This window comes from Physella acuta, unplaced genomic scaffold (assembly GCF_028476545.2).
Source record: "Physella acuta isolate Inbredline_101_S28 unplaced genomic scaffold, ASM2847654v3 ptg000664l, whole genome shotgun sequence".
Taxonomy (NCBI): domain Eukaryota; kingdom Metazoa; phylum Mollusca; class Gastropoda; family Physidae; genus Physella; species Physella acuta.
This window is the reverse complement of record NW_026732183.1, coordinates 446,594-466,864: the sequence shown is the minus strand read 5'-3', so window position 1 is coordinate 466,864 and position 20,271 is coordinate 446,594. Positions and strand designations below refer to the sequence as shown.

General features: G+C 36.4%; 1 protein-coding gene across 1 annotated transcript; it reads right to left on the bottom strand.

Moving 5' to 3' along the window:
• Positions 1–2,666: 2,666 nt before the first annotated feature.
• LOC131948896 (neural cell adhesion molecule L1) lies at positions 2,667–19,390 on the bottom strand. Its single transcript, XM_059310616.1, has 17 exons — positions 19,372–19,390; positions 18,018–18,125; positions 17,051–17,159; positions 16,211–16,401; positions 15,919–16,095; positions 15,353–15,484; positions 12,525–12,621; positions 12,096–12,304; positions 11,793–11,951; positions 11,328–11,471; positions 10,764–10,875; positions 9,621–9,829; positions 5,409–5,505; positions 4,998–5,209; positions 4,690–4,848; positions 3,389–3,532; positions 2,667–3,001 (listed from the first exon to the last, which is right to left on the bottom strand). Exons 2-17 carry the CDS (start codon positions 18,079–18,081, stop codon positions 2,907–2,909), a joined length of 2,310 nt encoding a protein of 769 aa, XP_059166599.1. The 5' UTR covers positions 18,082–18,125; positions 19,372–19,390; the 3' UTR covers positions 2,667–2,906.
• Positions 19,391–20,271: the final 881 nt, after the last annotated feature.

Here is a 20,271-nt window from a genome sequence, read left to right as displayed (position 1 = left end):
AATATAAGTATTTATTTGTACTACTACTTATTGGTACTTGTTGGCAGTATTGTGTACTGGCCGAAACATATTTTATTGTACCCGTGTATATTGTAGCCTATACGTGGTGTTGTCATGAATGTAGCTTTTTATTTACATTTGTTTTAGGGCTACAGTTATATCTTGGCTAGTTTGTTTTTGTTTTCTTGGTTTCCTGTTGCTTCAGTATTTTCTCTCGTCGTACTACTGTGTTAGGCATCGCCGTCATGGCTCGATGCTGTGAATAAAGGAGTACTTGACAACAACTGTCGGTGTCAGTGTGTTCTTAATCTCAGGGTCAGCCCGTCTTAACCACAACACCTCAGTGGGTAAAAGCTTCCCCACTAAGTGAGGGTTACACTTTTAATAGACTCAACATATGATTTTCGCCAAAAGTCCGAATCTTTAATTTCTCCATATATCGCTGAAGATACTGATCTTATAGACTCAGACAGAGAGAGGGGGGGGGGGAGAGAATAGTGCGCACATGGATTTCTATATATTAGGATTATCCTTATAACACGTCTATAAAATAAGCGATGAGTTTAGTTCCAATTTATTTATCGTTATTTGTAGTTCAGACCAGGATGAATGAAATATTCCCTCTGTAACATTTCTCTTACTCCTGGCCTCAGCTTTATACAATGGAGGAATAATCTCAGAGCTTACGTACAGGTTCCTAGTGGATTTTATACCCTGTGCGCATTCAAAAGTCTACTTTATAAATTACTAGCGTACCCGAGCCCCGCGCGTTGCCGCGGGGATCGGAGAAAGTTTGACGAAATATATTAGAAGGACTTCACCAACGCGTTACCAATCATATGTTCTTAGACGCGTGACCTTCTTTTCTAAAAATGAGTTATTTAAATGTAAACAATGCCTGTTCTTGGATCATAAATATCAGGACACGGGTTTACCTACACTACCGCATGAAAACCTTAAGTGTACATTAATCACTCACCGAAATAATATGGTAGAACACACTTCGGTGACCGCCTCAGTGTCAGAGACGTAGAGGGGCGCTCTCAGGGCCTCCACCCCCGATTACACTACCGCATAGGCGCGGCATAAAGACCCCTGGCTCCCTAAAACTAACAGGCGTAATCGGCCAAATAGCATCCTGTTAAAAATGATGCAGATTTCGTCATTCGCTAAAGTGACACAAATGAACAGGATTTTTTTCTTTAACACGTAAACAAATTATTTGAAAAGTTTTTAATATCAGTGTGACTTATGCAATATGCTAGCGTTACTAATGGTCTATTATTAGATGCTCGATCTCAATTTCTGACTGGATTGTCAAAAAAAATAGATGCTTATTGCATCATTCGCAAAGTGACGAAACTCTAGAGTAGGCTCCTCATATTCAAAAAGTTATTTTTTCATCTTTCGCAAGGTGACGAAACTGTACAGGATTTCCTTGCGTTACAAAGTTATTTTTAGAAGCCTGTTGTAGTTTTACCGCTGAATATAGTAGTACCCCTTACTCGCTATGCAGGACGCTCGATTAACGGATGCCAAGTGCCAACTTGGTCGCTCTAAAACTCTGGGCGCCAAACCGTGTATTGACGAAAGTTGTACCCTATATGGCGCCGCCCGTAAGAAACTTTAGTTTTCTTTTTCGCAGAAATATTCTCGGGAATATTCTCATCTACTCCCTAAAGTTTCACGGCACTCGGATGAACTGCATCCGAGTTTTATTTTTTATATGCCGTGTATTAGAGAAAAAAATCGATCCCCCCCCCGGTGGTGCGCCGCCCTTGCAATATTAAACAATTTTTTTTGCAGAACCCTACCATTGAGTGATCTAATCATCTCCCCAAAGTTTCGTGGTACACGGATGAACGGTGTGAAAACGAAATTTTATAAACCGTATATAGAGAAAAATCGCAGCCGCCAGTGGCGCCGCCCTTGCGAAATTAATAAAGTTTTTTTTTACAGAACCCTTCCCTGAATTGTTCTTATCAACTCCCCCAAAGTCTCATGGCTATCGGATAAAGGTGTCACACCAAAATCGACTTATTTTTATAAACCGTGTATAGAGAAAAATCGCACCCTCCCGTGGCGCCGCCCTTGCGAAATTAAAAATGATTGTTTACAGAACCCTTCCCTAGAGTTTATAATGAATTCCCCAAAGTCACATGCCTATCAGATAAACGGTGTCACTGCAATTCACTTTTATTATTTTTATATACCGTAAATAGAGAAAAATCGGACCCTTCCGTGGCGCCGCCCTTGCGAAACTAAAAATTATTTTTTTACAGAACCCTTCCCTAGAGTGGTATAATGAACTCCCCAAAGTCTCATGGCGATCGGATGAACGATGCCAAACCAAAATCGACTTTTATTTTTATATACCGTATATAGAAAAAAACAAATCGCGCCCTGTCGGGGCGCCACCCCTGCGAATTTGAAATTTATTTTTTCGCAGAAACCTCCCCAGGAATATTTTCAACAACTTCCCAAAGTTTCACGGCGATGTGATGAGAGGTGTAGTAATGCATAAAGGACAAACACACAGACACACAGACACACATACATTGCTTTTTATATATATAGATAGCATGCTCATTAACAAGGCAATACGATGTAGAATACGAGTAAGATTACAATTTGTGTTGACGTAAAAACAGAGAATTTATTAATGAAAAATTCAAGTTGTAATTATACAAATATTTTAATTGATTGATTTAAATCAAAAGTTAATTATGTATTAAAAGACTATAGTTTATTTTAAAGCTGTTATAGTAAAAAGTATGATGTAAACAACGCTACATTGTGAATGATACTACAATAACCAAAAAAAGCTCACAACCGAGGCTATTTTTGTAAAATACTGCATATTTCTGCAATCCTCACATCTGGTTGTAGGTATTAAACTCTGACCCTCAGTCTGTATTCCAAGTCTGGACAGTCCCCAGCAGTGCCAGACACGCCAGGATTGAAGCTGTTCCTAATCCAAGCCAATCAGCGCCGTTTATCGCTGATTAAATTTTTTAAAAAGAAAAAAATATTTGTTTTAATTTACTAAGTAATTATTTCTGTAAATCTATAACAGGAGAGGAGAGTAGACAAATAAACGATAAGACATCGTAATTTTACACCTGAAAATACTTAACTAATTCATTTATACTATTTAAATTTTCAAAAGACGAAACAATCATAAAAAAACTCCCATACGTTTTGTAAAACAAAAATGTTGATACATAATGAGCGATCTATTATGGACGAAGAGATGCCTGGAAGAAACTGTTTGAGAAACCCAAGAGTTTCAAGATGCGTGAGAGCTATTCTTCTTTCTTGGTCTCCCTGGCTTAATTGAAAATGAGAGAAAGAGAATAAACGTGAAAAAAATCAAAGATAAACTTACAAAGTACATTGAGGCATCCCTCGCCCCATGTAGTACCAACTAGGTTAGAAACAGAACACTGAATGCACATGATGTCTGAAGCTTTCTTTACAGACTTTACTGTTAACGTTCTGTTTCCATCACTTAATATAAATTTTGTCTGGTCTGAAAAATAACAAAAATAACAGCAAAATTTTAATCTCTTTACATATAACCTCTGCTGAATTAAATTATGTTGCAGATGAAGTTGTAAAAGTTCGAAAACCGTAGTGCCAACGTAAAACATGGGCACTTAAAAGCTCATCGTAACTTTGTCTTCTAGTTGGTGGGGGGGGGGGGAAGTTCTTATTTCCCATGATTTGTTATTTAGTTCAAATTCTAAAGATCCAGGAAAAACGAAGAAGCTTAAAACACTTGGGTTCAGCGTTGGGTTGGTAAAGCTCATATTCATGTTCTGAACCCCAGGACAGATAAGGATCGATAGCTGGGGACAGCAACAGTTGGGGACAGTAACCCATCTAGAAAAGAAAACTAAAATCAAACAACGTCTGTTTTGCATATAATTCTTGGGACGACCAAAGCTATAAAAGCAAATAAAAAAAAACAGCAGGCTAAAATCGGTGTTAACATCATATGTGGAGAATAAAAGATTGACACTTAATTCTTAATTGTATTAAAGGAAAGTATTTCAATCATTAAAAGTAAGAACTAAGAAGTGAACGTTAGCTGATAGAAAGATTACATATCTATTGTGTTTCATGTTTAGTTAAAAAGACCCACCTGTCTACACAATAGTTCTCTGTCTACACAATAGTTCTCTGTCTACACAATAGTTACCTGTCTACACAATAGTTACCTGTCTACACAATAGTTACCAGTCTACACAAAAGTTACCTGTCTACACAATAGTGACCTGTCTACACAATAGTTACCTGTCTACACAATAGTTACCTGTCTACACAATAGTTACCTGTCTACACAATAGTAACCTGTCTACCAGTGGCGTAGGCAGGGGGGGTTAGGGAGGGTTATAACCCCCCATAGACCCCTCGGTATATATATATATATAAAGTATGAGGGGGGTGCAAATCAAAAGTTTGAGGGGGGAGGTGCAAATCGAAAGTTTGAGGGGGGAGGTACAAATCGAAAGTTTGAGGGGGGTGCAAATCGAAAGTTTGAGGGGGGGGGGGGGGGGAAGGGGCGGTGAAAATCGAAAGTTTGAGGGGGGGGGGGTGCAAATCGAAAGTTTGTCCCCGGGTAAAAATTGGAAGCCCCCCTTGAGAAGATCCTGGCTACGCCACTGCTGTCTACACAATAGTTACCTGTTTGTGCACCAACTTGCTCTCCATTAATGTACCACACAGGTGGATCAGGTTCTGTTTCTCCACGTGCTGACCTGGCAATACAGTTAAACACGGCATCTTTACCTTCTGACATAGTTTGGTCCTCTGGTGCTCCGTTTGGGTAAAAGATCGGAGAGGCTATTAAAATTTAAAGTTACATTTAGAAAATAGTTTTAACCAATGCATTATATTTATTTTGAATGTTTAAAAAATTTTAAACTAAACTTAACAATTTAAAAGCCTAAATGTGAGTAAAATTGTAATTGTGTTAAAAGAACAAAACCAACAAGTAATATCAAGAAACACAGCCTCTTTTTTAGATGTTCCTCTGGTATTTTGTGCTTGGCAGTAATAATTTTTCTCATCAGTTTCAACTACGTTATAAATGATAAGAAGGCGATGATCATCTGAAAATGAATATCTGCTGGTTTCTTTGATCTCGTTGCCGTCATCGAAATACCATTTGGTCACAGGAACATCCGGGTATTGGGGGTCATTGCTAATAAAGAGATTATTAACTGTTAAATGATTGTAAATTTGTTAAATCACAAGGCAGAGTCATTACTAAGCAAACGCATAATTAACTCATTAGATTTTCTGTGCAATATAGAAAGCATTGTTTATGAAATAACGTTCATCTGACATCGAAAGAAATTTTTTGTAATGGTATAAGAAATTTAAATACATTAGACACATACTATCCAGAGAAATAACATTCCAGTGTAGCTGTTGAAAATCTCAAAAACGTGGTGTTAGAGTTTGTATAAAGCAGTTGTGGAGCATTGGCATTCGGTGCTGAAAGAATAATAAAAATATTTTATTTCCTTCCATTTTTTACTTTCTCGTGTATACCAAGTATAGAGAAAGTCTTGTAATCGTGAAAAAAAAAATCGAGATTTTTATAAATCTCGAGGTTTTACAGCTCATTGAGTCGGGAAAACATAGTTTTTCAATCTTGTCCGTATGTCTCTCTGTGTGTGTATATGTGTGTGTCTGTCTGTAAACACGATAACTTGGGTACTGTTACATCTCGGTTGATTAAATTTCATTTATAAGTATTATATCAAAATCGTAGATCCGTATCAACTTTTGAGCGATTTCCGATAAACAAAAGTGGAACTTTTTCTACTTTGAATTTTTTCAAAAGCCTGTAACTTAAGTACTATTTCAGATAGACACATGAAATTTCACATGTAAGTAAAAGATCTAATTCTCTGCCTTCTGTCAATTTCCGTTGACCGAAACGTAGTAATTTTTGCTATTTCTGATTTCTAAAAAACGCATCTGAATTTTAAAAGTACGAATAATATTCCGTACTATTATGCACATTTTAATTTTATTCTATTTTTAAAACTTTAAGTATTTAAAATGGATTAAAAGTTGCCATTCCCTGTTGTTTCATATAAGAATATTCGAGAACGTTTAGGGGAGATCTCTACCGGTTTATTTTATTTACGAAGTAAATTACTAGTTGTACATTATGTGTGTTATAATTCAACTATATTTGAGTTGTACAATACTAAGATAAACGGATGATAGGGGCCAGCTAAAATTATTTAGAAAACTCAGAGTGAGAGGAACATATTTTTTTATGTACTAGAAACAAATATAACTATAACTGCCAATTTGAATAATTTTAATTTAACAATTATTTTGGAATGTATCTTCTTCTTTTATTCTTCGTTCTTAATTGTTAATGTTTGAAGGGATCCCCTAACGAGCCTCATCTGCCTGAGGGTTCGAACTTGAGACTTTTCGGTTTAGCAACCATGAGTTTACCGACTCGACCACGCCGACCCCCTTTGGAATTTATCACTTTAAGGAATCTAGAACTTGTTGTTTGTCTGATGCCCGAACCTGAGATATTAACACTCTTCGGTTATTAATTGGTCTTTCATCGGCAGGGCGTGTAAAAATAGGGCAAAGGTTTGAACTAGTGTACATAAGACATTTTAGTTTCTATTAAAATTCTAGCACAAGTCGCAATTAACTCTTAAAGAAACCAAAACCTAATGCTCAGCCCTGCCGTTATACAGTCTTTGTACTTTACCTTAACCACTAGTTAACAAAAACCAAAGCAAGAAATCCAAAACGTGTCTATGGGGCAAGTGAAGTAGAGTTCACTTGTTTCTGTGACCTCGGCATATGGAGAAATAGTGTGGTCAGCACTATGCCCAGCCTCCTTTACTTTCGCTAACCTGATTTAGGTACCCATCAGAGTTGGGTGGACTCAGGACAGTCTACTAACTTGAACCCGGATTCGAACTAGAGACTTACGGGTTGGCAGTCAAGCTCTCTATCGCTAGACCACTCCGTCCCACTGTCTGACATTAACCCAGCTCTAAATCTAGCATATCAATGAATTAACATACAAAATATAGTTTGAACGCTAAAAATAATTCCTCCACTAAACTGTATGTTTGATGAACCATTGGCTAAAATACCGCACTTGAACAGTCCTTTAGCGGGGTCTGCTAGTGTAACATATGTAAAATGTAGACCTCCTAGTAAGAATCAGAAAAAAATCATATAAATCCTTCTTAGCTTCTACATTTACTCCTACATGTGTCTCAATGTTTTGTGATTTCTTGGGATTTATGACTTTAAACAAAGCTTATAACACATGATGTTTTGATATTGTTTCAAAAAGAGATTAGAATAAATGTTAAAACAATTAAAATTATAAGCGTATATGTAAAAGGAAGTGCATAAACAGATCAATTTCAACAAATGTCTTTGGTGATATCTTGAATACCCGCGATTTTTATCAATGAACTGACGGTCATCTAGTTCAATCAGAGAACCATTAACATCATACCAGTTATAACCAATCTCTTCACCAACAGCTTCTCCTTTGTTAACCCATACAAGCATGATGTAGGAATATTCATCAGCCACTATATAGCTGGTAGCGTTTGGTTTGAACTCATTTACCCCTGGTAAATGTAAATTTTAAAAAATAAGACAAAATCAAAACCTAATACAAAATCAGGATTCTACCAAATTAATAAACAAAAGAGTATCCAACTTTAAAGTTGTCTGCCCATCCGTTTGGTCCGTCCGGTCCATCCACCCGTCCGTCAGTCCGTCCGCACGTCCGTTCGTCTGTCTGTCCGTCTGTCTCTCTGTCCTTAATTTATTACTATCCATTTTATTACACTGCCATTAAACTTTAATATATTGTTTAGAATAAACATGGGAATGTTTCTGCGCATGAAATATTTAAACTTCAGTGGGGCTGCGCCAAGGCAAGCACTATGGCGCTTTAGTTCGTTGTTAAGAATATGACACACTATCGAAACGGCGGACTACCATAGATGTTCGCTTAATTGAATCTAGCGCCTCCGCAGGCGCCCATGTGTGGTGAAGAAATGTGTATGAACGGTGTATACGTGTCACGGATCACAGCGTGTGTGTATGTATCCTGTAGCGATACACAAGGCCGGTTGTGTTGGCGTGTATGTTGTTGTATGGATTGAACGAGGGTAAAAATGGAAGCGACTGGTCGAGTAACAGCGGGTGTGTTGTGAGCGCGAGAAAGAAGGTGTGTAGGAATGAATGCGAGGATGTGTTACTGTCAGTAGACAAGCATTTGTAAAGTTATTTTCTGGAAAGAAAACGTACCATGTTAAAAGAGGTAACAGAACAAAGTCTAAAATACATTATAGCCCACCCAGAGAGACCCACATATAATGAAGAACCAAAGTACGGATCGGCTTTCCTCGCGAAGACGACAAGTGGAACAAAAGTGCACGCAGGAGTAGAGACGGGAAAAGACGAATCCGACAGTCGAGTTTCAAACAGAAGGTAATATGAAGCACAAAACAATGGAGCTAGTTACACTGTGATGTGTTTCCACTGCCACCAACAGGGCCACGTAATGAGGAACTGTACCAACAGAGATTATGTTGTGGGCTACCAACCCAGTGGGAGGTGTTTCCACCTCAATGAGGAAGTGTTCCTATAGAGATTTGAGTTTCGGTATGAGCAACCAACACAGTGGTCCTTACCATCGCCCAGTGTATACAAACACACACGGGACTGACGAATACCTCGTCCAACGAAACAGATCACGACATAAGAGAACTAACAGCAACATTGGCAGTATTCCATAAGGCAATGAGACAAGGAGAGAGTAGAAGAAGCACCGTTACTGCATATCGCACCGAAATACCAACACTAATGGTGAATGTGGCAGCTATTACGGTAGAGGCGGTTAGAGACACTGGTTGCTCTACTTTTGAAGTAAAATGTAACTACGTCGAACAGCACCAATACACAGGTGAATATAAAATGGTAGAGGTGTTTGGTGGCACGGTCGTACGCTTACCGATAGTATTGATACACATTAAATCACCGTATGTCACGGCACAAGTCCTGTTATAAATGGTTTAAGACTAATGTTTCAGATTGTATCACATAAATTTAAAATAAACCGGGAGTAATCTCCCGTAAATTTTCTCGAATATACTGATATAAAACAACGGCTACTCGGGATATATATATATATATATATATATATATATATATATATATATATATATATATATATATATATATATATATATATATATGTGTATATATATATATATATATATATATATATATATATATATATATATATATATATATATATATATATATATATATATATATATATACATACATATATATACATATATATATATATATATATATATATATATATATATATATATATATATATATATATATATATATACGATTACAGTATACGATTACAGTACTTCCTCTATACTTCGTATACGAGAAAGTAAAATAGAGGGATAATAATAGCTGCAGTAAAAACTAAATTAAATAGATATATTTTAAAAATATGGAAACATTTGCCAAGCATTAATAAGGGCGTAACATTTCAAATTATCACTCACCATCTAGGTCTGGTTTGTCCCTAAGAACAACATTCATTTCTACCACAATGTAGTCAAAGTTATGCGTCACATTGATGATGTAGGTTCCCCTCACAGATTCGTACTGATCAATGTTTAGATTGCTTGTGTTGATGTAGGCCTCTCTCGTTGTTGAATTGTAGACGACAAATGGCGGAACATTGGGGAAATCTGTGTTGTTGTGTTTCCATCTGATCAGTGGAATAATTGTAATCAACATGGGCGAAGCGAGGGGGGCGGGGGGTGCGGACCGCACCGGGTGACACCATTTAGGGGGTGACACCAAGGCAAAAAATAGCAAAATATATAGAGAAAGACTTGAGGGGGGGGGGTGCAAATCGAAAGTTTGAGGGGGTCCCCGGGAAGGGTCGCAACGCCTCTGGGGGAGTGACACCATTAAGTGCCGCACCTGGTGACACCCGACCTCGCTACGCCACTGGTAATCAATAGTAGCTCGGATTAGTGTAATTTTAAAGTGTAAACTTTAAAAAATTAAAATAAATAAAAGTAGTATTGCATTATATTATTAAATATTCAACTCACTTAATTTAGTAAATATTCCTCAAACCAATTCAAAAACAGAACTACAAATATTACACATAATAACGCAAACAATATATATATATATATATATAATTCTCTTCTGGGAGACCCTGGAAAACAAGCTGTAAGCGCGCTCCCTACTTCCCCCATCCCTACATGGTCTGGTGAGCTGTGGTTCACGCTAAATGTTTACATTCGTGGAGCTGGGTTTAGTGACGGCTATTAGGGGCAGATAATTTAGTTTGAAATGATTTTAAACTTATGGGAGGTAGCTAAGAGGAGGCTGCTTTCACGGGGGGGGGGGAGGGTGTAGGGTAGGGGTTGGGGGAAAGGAGGGTGGGGGTAGTATCGTCCTTAACGACCTACTGATAGTGTTTGAAATCAAATATTTTCAGTGGCAGCATTGGTACTTTCAAATTCACAAATTATGAATTACTGAAAAGTAGAAAATAAAACAACTAAATAGCGGCGTATGATATGCCGCTTGTCGGCTCGTTAAACTAATTTTCCTTAAAACATACACCATTAAAAGGCCTAAAAAATGCCCTGGACGAATAGGTTGACAAGCAATACAACAAATACCTGTATGTAAGATTTTGAGATGGATCAGTAATAGCAGTCACAGTGAGGTCTATTGTATCTCCGAAATAAATGTTCTGTGTGGATGGTGGCTGGCGTAAAATTAAAATGGGCACTGTCAGGACAGAAAAGAAATATATTGGTACAAATGCTATGGATCACTGACATTCTAGAACTGACGCGCTTCGAATATAATGTATATGTATATTCATATTGTCACCGACGTGACTTTTTATCCAAACAACGGAATCAAATGTATAAGGACAGAAAAAGCGTGATTAGTTATGCGCCGAGATTTTAGCGCTAGAAATAATAGCTGGACTGTTCAAAAGATGATATCCCGATAATCATACACCAGATTTCTTCAGTACATCAGGCTTTATGTTGAAGCAGCCCCGCTTTTGATATATGTAAAAAAAACTAAGAATTTTCGAGTTTGACATTATATATATATATATATATATATATATATATATATATATATATATATATATATATATATATATAAAGTAAGAAAAGTTAGGATAGAATTCTAGAAAGATAGATGAAATTTAAAGATAATCTTACAAAGCACATTGAGGCATCCATCGGCCCATGTAGTACCAACTGGGTTAGAAACAGAACACTGAATGCACATGATGTCTGTAGCTTTCTTTAAAGATCTTATGGTTAACTTTTTGTTCCCTTCACTAAATACAAATTTTGTCTTGTCTGAAATATAGATATAACAAATTGGCAAAAGTATAATAGTAGCAAAATGTTTAAATAAATAATCAAATGGCAAATTCACAGCAGTAAAGTTTAACTTGCTTTACATTTAATCTCAGTTTAATGCCGGTAAATTGTTGCGAGTGTGTATACATTTAAAGACGAAGTTAATATGTTGTTAGAAGAGTTACGACAATAGAAAGCAGCTCACGCATATCATTATTAATTTATTGTTGACTCTAACAATATGATATATGACAACCAAGAAAATACAACTGATGATGTGATGTACACAATAGCTACATATCTGCACAACCAGCCCACCTGTTTGTGAACTAACTTGCTGTCCATTAATGTACCACACAGGTGGATCAGGCTCTGTTTCTCCACGTGCTGACCTGGCATTACAGTTAAACACGGCATCTTTACCTTCTGACATAGTTTGGTCCACTGGTGCTCCGTTTGGGTAAAAGATTGGGGAGGCTGTCCAAGATTTTAAAGTGCAATTTAGAAAATTCTTTTAACATTTTTCGTTCGTTTTGCTTTGAATGTAGTTATTAAACTCAACATTTCCAAAACAATATAAAAATTAGTTTAACCTATCTGTGTAAATAGAATGCTACTAACAAGTAATATCAAGAAACACAGCCTCTTTGTTAGATGTTCCTCTGGTATTTTGTGCTTGGCAGTAATAATTCTTCTCATCTGGTTCATCTGCGTTATAAATGATAAGACGGCGTTGATCTGCTGAAAATGAATATCTGCCGGTTGCGTTGATCTCGTTGCCGTCATCAAAATACCATTTGGTCACAGGAACATTCGGGTATTGGGGGTCACTGGCAATATATAGCATAAGTTATTTTTAACCTGGTTTGAAGAATTAATATCTAGTAGCTAATAGGATCGAAATAATAGAATACTTAGAACAAAACAAGTAAACTAAAAAAACTCACTAACATTTCAGTAATTAAAAGAAAACATGTTTATCAAATAATGTTCATCTGACATCGATAGGAAAATGTTGTATAGTAATGAGAAAATGTAATGTACACATACTATCCTGAGAAAAAACATTCCAGTGTAGCTGTCGAAAATCTAATAAACTTGGTGCGAGAGTTTGTGTACTGCATTTGTGGAGCAATGGCAGTTGGTGCTGGAAGTAAATAATATACGTTACTTTATCTCTCTTTAATTTTGATATAAAAAATGTATTTCTCCATGAGTTTGTTAAAATGAATTCATAATATCGTCGTGCAAAGATGTTATTAATAATAGACGTTTGTCACTGCGAAGGTAGAACAAATCCTATTAACATTGCAGTGAACATGTGAAGGGGGCGAATGGGGGTGAACGGTGTTTGTACTTTGTACTCTGTCCCGTTCGTCCCTTCTCATTTCTCGTGCTGTGAGTTGTGTCAGTCACGTTATCATAATCCGGTTTGTACCTCTTTGTGAACGTGTATATAAGCGTGCGGCGTCAAAACAGCCAATGACAAAACGACCCCGTCAAAACGACCCCGACAAATCGGCCCCGACATAAGAGCCCCGTCAAGTTGACCCCGTCAAAAGGGCCAGCGACATGTGGACCCCGTCATATAGACTCATTTAGGCTACCGACAAATAGGCTCCCGTTATAAAAACTCCCGAAAAAAGGGCTCCGGTCAATAAGGCTCCCGACAAATAGGCTCCCGTCATTTAGACTCCCGACATATAGGCTCCCGTCATTTAGTTTCTCGATATAATGGCCCCCGTCATTACGACTCCCGGCTAATAGGCTCCCGTCATTTTGGCTCACGACAAATAGGCTGCTGTCAATTTGGCTCCCGACTAAAGGGCCACTGACAATACGGTTTCTGTATAGACAAAGTCTCCCGCCAACACGGTCTCATTGAATATGACACCATCACAGGACCCCTTCATCAATATTCTTTAGAGTTAGCTTATCCAACACGCATCTCTTGTTCGGCAGGCCTTATTTTTATAATAGTTTATCTATTATAAGAAATAGTATCTATGACTTCCATAAATGAGTCGGTTATAGGCTGTTCCAACTCAGTGTGTGGAGAGAGGGTTCCACTCTGTACATTCCTACCTGCAGTATGCTTGTAGGTTATCAAAACAAAATGCCGTTATCCTGTAAACATCATGTATATCATATATTTACACTTCTGTGCTCTCTTTTAAGCAACAGATCTTTACTGTTGTAAATTAAACATTATCGAAACTTTAGAATTGGTGGAATTTAGCTGTTGAGGGCTCGATTTGTTTGTGAATTGATGTTGGTTTATGAAAAACAATTTCATTCAGGCATTTAAAAGAGGTTATAGTGGTATTGGAGGTAGTACAACATGGTTACTTTTATGCCAATAGTATTTTAGTATTCAAAAGTTGCAAACTTTGCATAATAATTACCAAATACTTTTTATTTATGAAAGTCATCACAATTACCTCGTGACAAAAGTTGCTATAAGATTTGGGTTTGTCTGCCTGTCCTGGGGTCCGTAGGTTGGGTGTCCTGCAAAACGGGTCAGGGTTACTACTTGATTCAATGGTCGAGGTACACAGGCTTATAAGCCAGCGCCTCAGTGGCCGTGTTATCTGGTGAGCCTCGCGGTCCCCCTTGAGCTTTACGGCGCCTATATTCGTTTTAACGAGCGCCATACAATAGAAATACGGAGGGCTACACAATCGATTACTAAATCGAATAAGGGGCGTCCTCGGTAGTTGTAACGTTTGGACCTCGGAAGTTACCCTGTAGCTACCTGAGTTCAAGTGATAAGTTGATTGGATTTCCTGCAGAGTAAGGGGTACTACTTGATTCGATGGTCAAAATGAAACAGGGGTGGCTTCCGACGCCCCAGGAGTACGGATGACACCAAGCACTACACCACCCTACACTAGGGACACGGTGGACTTCTAATACGAACCAGGGATTGCATTCGGCTACCTATGGTAATCTATTTACGGATTGTTGATAACGTACACTCAAGGTTTTCATGCACCACGCCCTGGGGCGTCTGAGCGGTAGTGTGGACAAACCCTCGCCCAGCATAAAAAATCCGAAAAAATATAGCACCGATTTCGTTTACATTTTTAGCACCGGTGACGTTTAAATTTTAACTATCTCAGTTAAAATTAAATAAGGTCACACTTCTAAAAATGCACAATAGATAACGCGGTGATGAAACTCTGATATGTACGACTAGGTCGCAGAAATGTGGAATTGTACGGTAGTTCCCTATAAAAATTATTTAGCATTATATAGTGATAGAGGAAATTTTGATGTCTATGATGGGGTTTTTAAATCTGATTATTTGCTTATTGTGATGATGTTATGAAACAAACTGTTGATTTGCCTTTTTGGTCAATAACTTGGTCAGCCAACATAGATCTTAAGAAACTCATTAATCATTTTGTAAAATTAAAAGCCTAAAAAATTTAAATAAATCATAAGCAACTTTTAAAAATTGTGTTTGGTTAGTAGTCACAAGGCCGGCTGTCCTCCTGGGCGTTTACTGAAGACGTCAGTCACCCCACCTCCTTCCCTCCTCACACAATGTTGCATTTTCTATGGGGTGTCATCACTCACTTCCTAATATTTTATCATTTAAACTGGATAAAACATAGTTTTGACAGTTTCATTCTACGATTTTTCGTCCTTATTTAAAACTCCCCCATCGTAAGAAGCAATCAATTTCTTCGATGCCCATGTTTAACTCTGTTTTAGCCTTACGGCTGACGAAGGCGACCACTAATAATTTTTTGCATAGGGGGCCCAAAATGGTAGTTACGCCACTACAAGGGAGATAAATTCCTGGGCTTAATTATTGCTTGGTGGGTAATGTCCTTGACCCCAACCTATCATATTACTGAAAAAAAACTTACAAGCTATTGTATTGATAGAAAGTACAACCACTCCACCAAGCTGAACGTATGACAAACCAGTGGCAGAAATTCCACACCTGTACTTTCTTACATTGCCGTCTGCTGTTGTGACGTACGCATAATGCAGGTTCCCTAGCGATCAGAGAAAAAAAACAATGGGCCAAGTAAATATTTTAACATAATCCAACTTGTATTCCCTAACAATAGTGTAGCAGGGCTATAGCACAGTAACATGGTTTCTTACATGTCTCACAAAGCACAATTTTAGAACTGTCCCGGTAAAACATACACACTACAAATGATGTTCTAATCTTATTTATATCCGAGAATATATATTTATCTCAGACAGAAATCATATTAACATGTTTTTTAAAAATTATTTAAAACACTTTGAGTAATTTTAAATTTATTTTTGTCTATTGCTTTTCCTCTTCGATTACTTTTTTCTTTTAAAAATATCACTCAAAAATATAACCCAAACTATTATGTCTATTGTTATGTTATTCCTGTGAAAAAATAAATCCATTATAAAAACAAACTTTATCATTTGTTAACATAATACTAACCGTTTTGATCAATAAACTGACGGTCATCTATTTTAATTTGAGTGCCATTGACATCATACCAGTCGTAACGAATTTCTTCACCAACAGCTTCTCCTTTGTTAGCACAATTTAGCTTGATGTAGGAGTACTCATCCGCTACTACAGAGATGGTGGCGTTTGTTCTGAACTCATCTATCCCTGGTGAATGTAAATAACGAAAAGTTATAACATCCAATACCTATTCAAAAATCAGTTTCCTTTACCAAATCATGAAAATATGAGAGTATCTAACTATTGTTATGACTACACTTACGAGATTGCTTTAATGTGTATGTTGGAGCAAAACTTTTGACTATTGTTGAGTCAAACATTGACCTTGCCACACACGTAAAAACACCTTCTTCTCTGGTTGTAAAATCAGTGAAGGTTATGTCCCCTTTCACTGAATCAAATGTGATCTGAGGACTTGCTATAAGAGGTATCCCGCCTCTCAACCACTCATAGCTAAATAAGAAAAAATGATTTATAATATAGGACTACATGGAAGTAAATTAACGTTATATGTGCTATGTTGAATACCAATAAAATATGTTTTTAAATTATCTTATGACATGTAAGCATATGTATTGAACTATTGGTCTTTCCATTTAACACATACACAGCACTTATATGTCTAATACATATAAGAATAAAAATGTTCATGTAGACAGTGCCATAATGAGGGAATACTAGGCGTGGTTATTTAGCGGGAAAGGAGTGCTATGGGGGGGGGGGGGGGGGTTAGTGTGATGTTTCTTGACCTATACTTTAATATCTATAAATTAAAGTTCATTAAAAAAAATTATCAATCACACACACACACACCCATATATATATATATATATATATATATATATATATATATATATATATATATATATATATATATATATATATATAATATGTTGATATACATTTAACACCCTTCTCTAAACAGATTAAACTGTACACCACTGCATGAGCTAACGTACAAGATTTGGTTTTGGCACTAAGTACAACTACTCTATCAAGCTACATGTATACAAACAACTGAAGTTTTATGCTTGTCGCATAAATCATGTGCACGTTGCCTTAGATTGTCATGACCTTTAAGTCAAATAAAACATGAAAATACCTGGGCTCTGGTATTCCCTTGGCTTGACATGGTAAACTAAAACCATCTTTATAATTCTTATATACGACTTTTGGGGCGTCAGGAATTATCACATTGGGTGGCAAGCGAACTGTAGAGTTGAAGTGAAATATATAAGAATGTATGAAATATAATTTTATTAAATGTTTTCTTTACTTTCTTGGTGTCTGTAGACACTTTCTGAAGCTTAAAGTAGGAAGCAGATTTTTATCAGATTTCTCGTTTTTTGATGATCCCTACAAGTTAGGGACATGACGTTCCGTCTGTATGTGCTTCGCAAACAAATTTTCTTTTAGGGGTTTGATTGTGGCCTTGTGGTTATGATAATTATATTTTTGATAATCCTAACGGTTCATTATTCATCCAAACAATCAATTAATTTTCCCTTCGCCCCTCATTCTTGTTTTTAATAGGCTATGGCTTGTGTTGATTTTCGCTAAGTAGATTCTCATATGGACTAATCGCGTTACTTATTCTTCTACTTCTACGGCTCTCTTCGTTGTCTTATATTGGCTGGATGTATTTAGGTGCTGCATTTTTTTTCTTGAATATTTACTAAATAGTACGTTTTGCAAAATGGAACAAGGTGAGTATGAAGTTTTGTAGAAGAGGTCTAGGGGTCATACATTAATAGCGTCTACATAATGAAATTATTATTCGACACAGGTTGATTTTTATATAATCTCCAATTCCTTGTGGGCAACATTAATGTGTGGCGTGTTGTTGTGTGAAGCTGTTGGGCAGGTGAGGTTTAGCTAACTTTGATTTGTGGACGTGTGTTGATGTCATGTTGCACAGGCCTGGGTTTGAGGCTTTTTAATTTTGTCGAGTGGAAATTATATTTCTCAAAACTATTTTACAGTCACTTGTAATTGACTGTCTTAATTAAACCGCATTTTAAAAAATATGAAAATTGTTTATAGAAAATGTAACTTTTTAAAAATCATACCATCTGATTGAGAATAAACAGAAGTGAAAACAGCCATTGCTACAAAGTACAGTTTTCCGGACATTGTGTTAACTAAGCCAGTAGATCCAAATGCTTTTAAGACTTCACCTGAAACAAAGAACATTGCTAAATGTACAGAAAATTAGGCTAAAGATGAGGGAAAACTGTCAAAATTTCATTTAATTTTTGTGCATGATTACAATACTATACTATGTATAGCAGAAAGTAATAACAAAAGTACATTTTGTGAGTATGCAGACGTTCTTGTGTAAATAAAAATTATTTGGAAGCACATAGATATCAAACAGTTGAAGTTGAAATCAAGGGTGGGATATGGGCCATTACATGGTGGCACGCCATATGAAATTACCTGGTAATAAAAACATGGGCCACTATTCCGTGTTTGATCTCTCTAAACAACAGGGACGAAGAAGATTACAGTCATTGAAATATACATTATTAAATGGATAGAAAACACTAGAAATATTATACTGTTTTTTTTTTTTAAATGTTTTCATAGCATACATTTGTATACCCATTATTAAATAGGTAATATGTTTGTTAATATTCTTATAAGCTGAATTTTTTTTTAATGAAACATCGTCCTCTTCTGTTCTGATGACATAAGTTAGCTCATTTGACCTATTTTATTTGCGTGGCCTTAGATACAACAGGTAAACACATCTATTTTTAACAACCAGGTAAAAGTTATTTACCTGTCAGATACAGATAAAGAAAAACCAAAATAAATTGTTTCGCTTCTTTTCTAAAAACCATATACGACAACCATTTCCTAACTTTGAGAAATTTCGTTAACACGCGACATAGTTTACAAATATTGTAATTAACTTTCTTTTCTTTTTTCCTCTAATTACTAGAAACTTTCAAAATAGAATGTAGTTAACTAAGACTAACAAAATAGAATGTAGTTAACTAAAACTAACAAAATAGAATGTAGTTAACTAAGAATAACAAAATATGATGTAGTTAACTAAGACTAACAAAATAGAATGTAGTTAACTAAAACTAACAAAATAGAATGTAGTTAACTAAGAATAACAAAATAGAATTATCGTCTCTATCCGCCTTTTCGGTTCAAAGTGTATTTCACGAGTCACTGGATGTAGACGCTTATGACCTCTTTAGTGTTATATAAAGGTAACATAAAATATCTAGAGCCTACATTTGTAGCGGTGAATGTGTCTATTTTATAAGTGTACCTATTTCATTGTTGTGCATGAAAACAACTCACAAACTAGTTTTGAAGTACAAGTAGTAGAAATAATAATCGCTAAAAGAAATATATTACATAATTAATAAACCGAAATTGTCAATGAATCGACGTATATCTTACCAATAAAGATATAAGTACACTTTTGGGCAAAAAAAATGGCCTACCGTCACAGATACAAATTGTAGCGTTGTTTAAAAACCTAGATCACACACTTCATCATGTCCCACTCTCCAAGCTGAAAGACTGGGTCTAATGTTAGAACGCCAGCTACATTGAAAACCCTGGCTACGGTTGGGTGATCGTGTATGGGTAGGTTTTTAACGTCTTATGTTGCTCGAGTGGAGAGAAGGGCTGTTACCAAAATATCTTACGTTACACGGTATGACATACAGTTATGTTTCACCTTAAATCTTAACAATATTGATTTTATATCGAAATAAAGCTCGTCAGGGCGCCTCTAGGTCGGGTGTCAACTCATTGTGTCAGCTCCCTCCCCGCCTTTTTTAAATTAGAAAATTATGTAGTTGGTGTGTCCCCCTTAAAGCTTGATTTAAATTGTTTACATTTAATACTAATGATGTTTTTTTTTTTTATTTTCTGTTGTTAAAACAGCTGGGTGTAGCATTGTTTTCTCTATAGTTTGCATGTTTACGTTATGGTATCACCCCCACCCCCTTGTCGGGATCGTCATTATGTACTTAAAATACTTTTAAACTATTAGACAGTCATTGAACTGACAAAAACATATTTATTCTATATATCTTCCAATTTTTGTCTTGGTGTCACCTGACGAAACCACCTCGCGACGACTTTGAAACACACTATCACAACTTAGGTGTTAGGTGATCTTAAAATTTGGTATTCTTGTCTCTAGGGTTACACTTGTAGATTGTAGTTGTACTCTGTATTCTTGTAGTCGGATTAGAATTTATTTTTACTTTTTATACTCTGTCTTTTGAGCATAAGTTTGGGGGTCGGCGTGGGCGGGTCTGTATAGCTGACTCATATAACTGCTGCCTT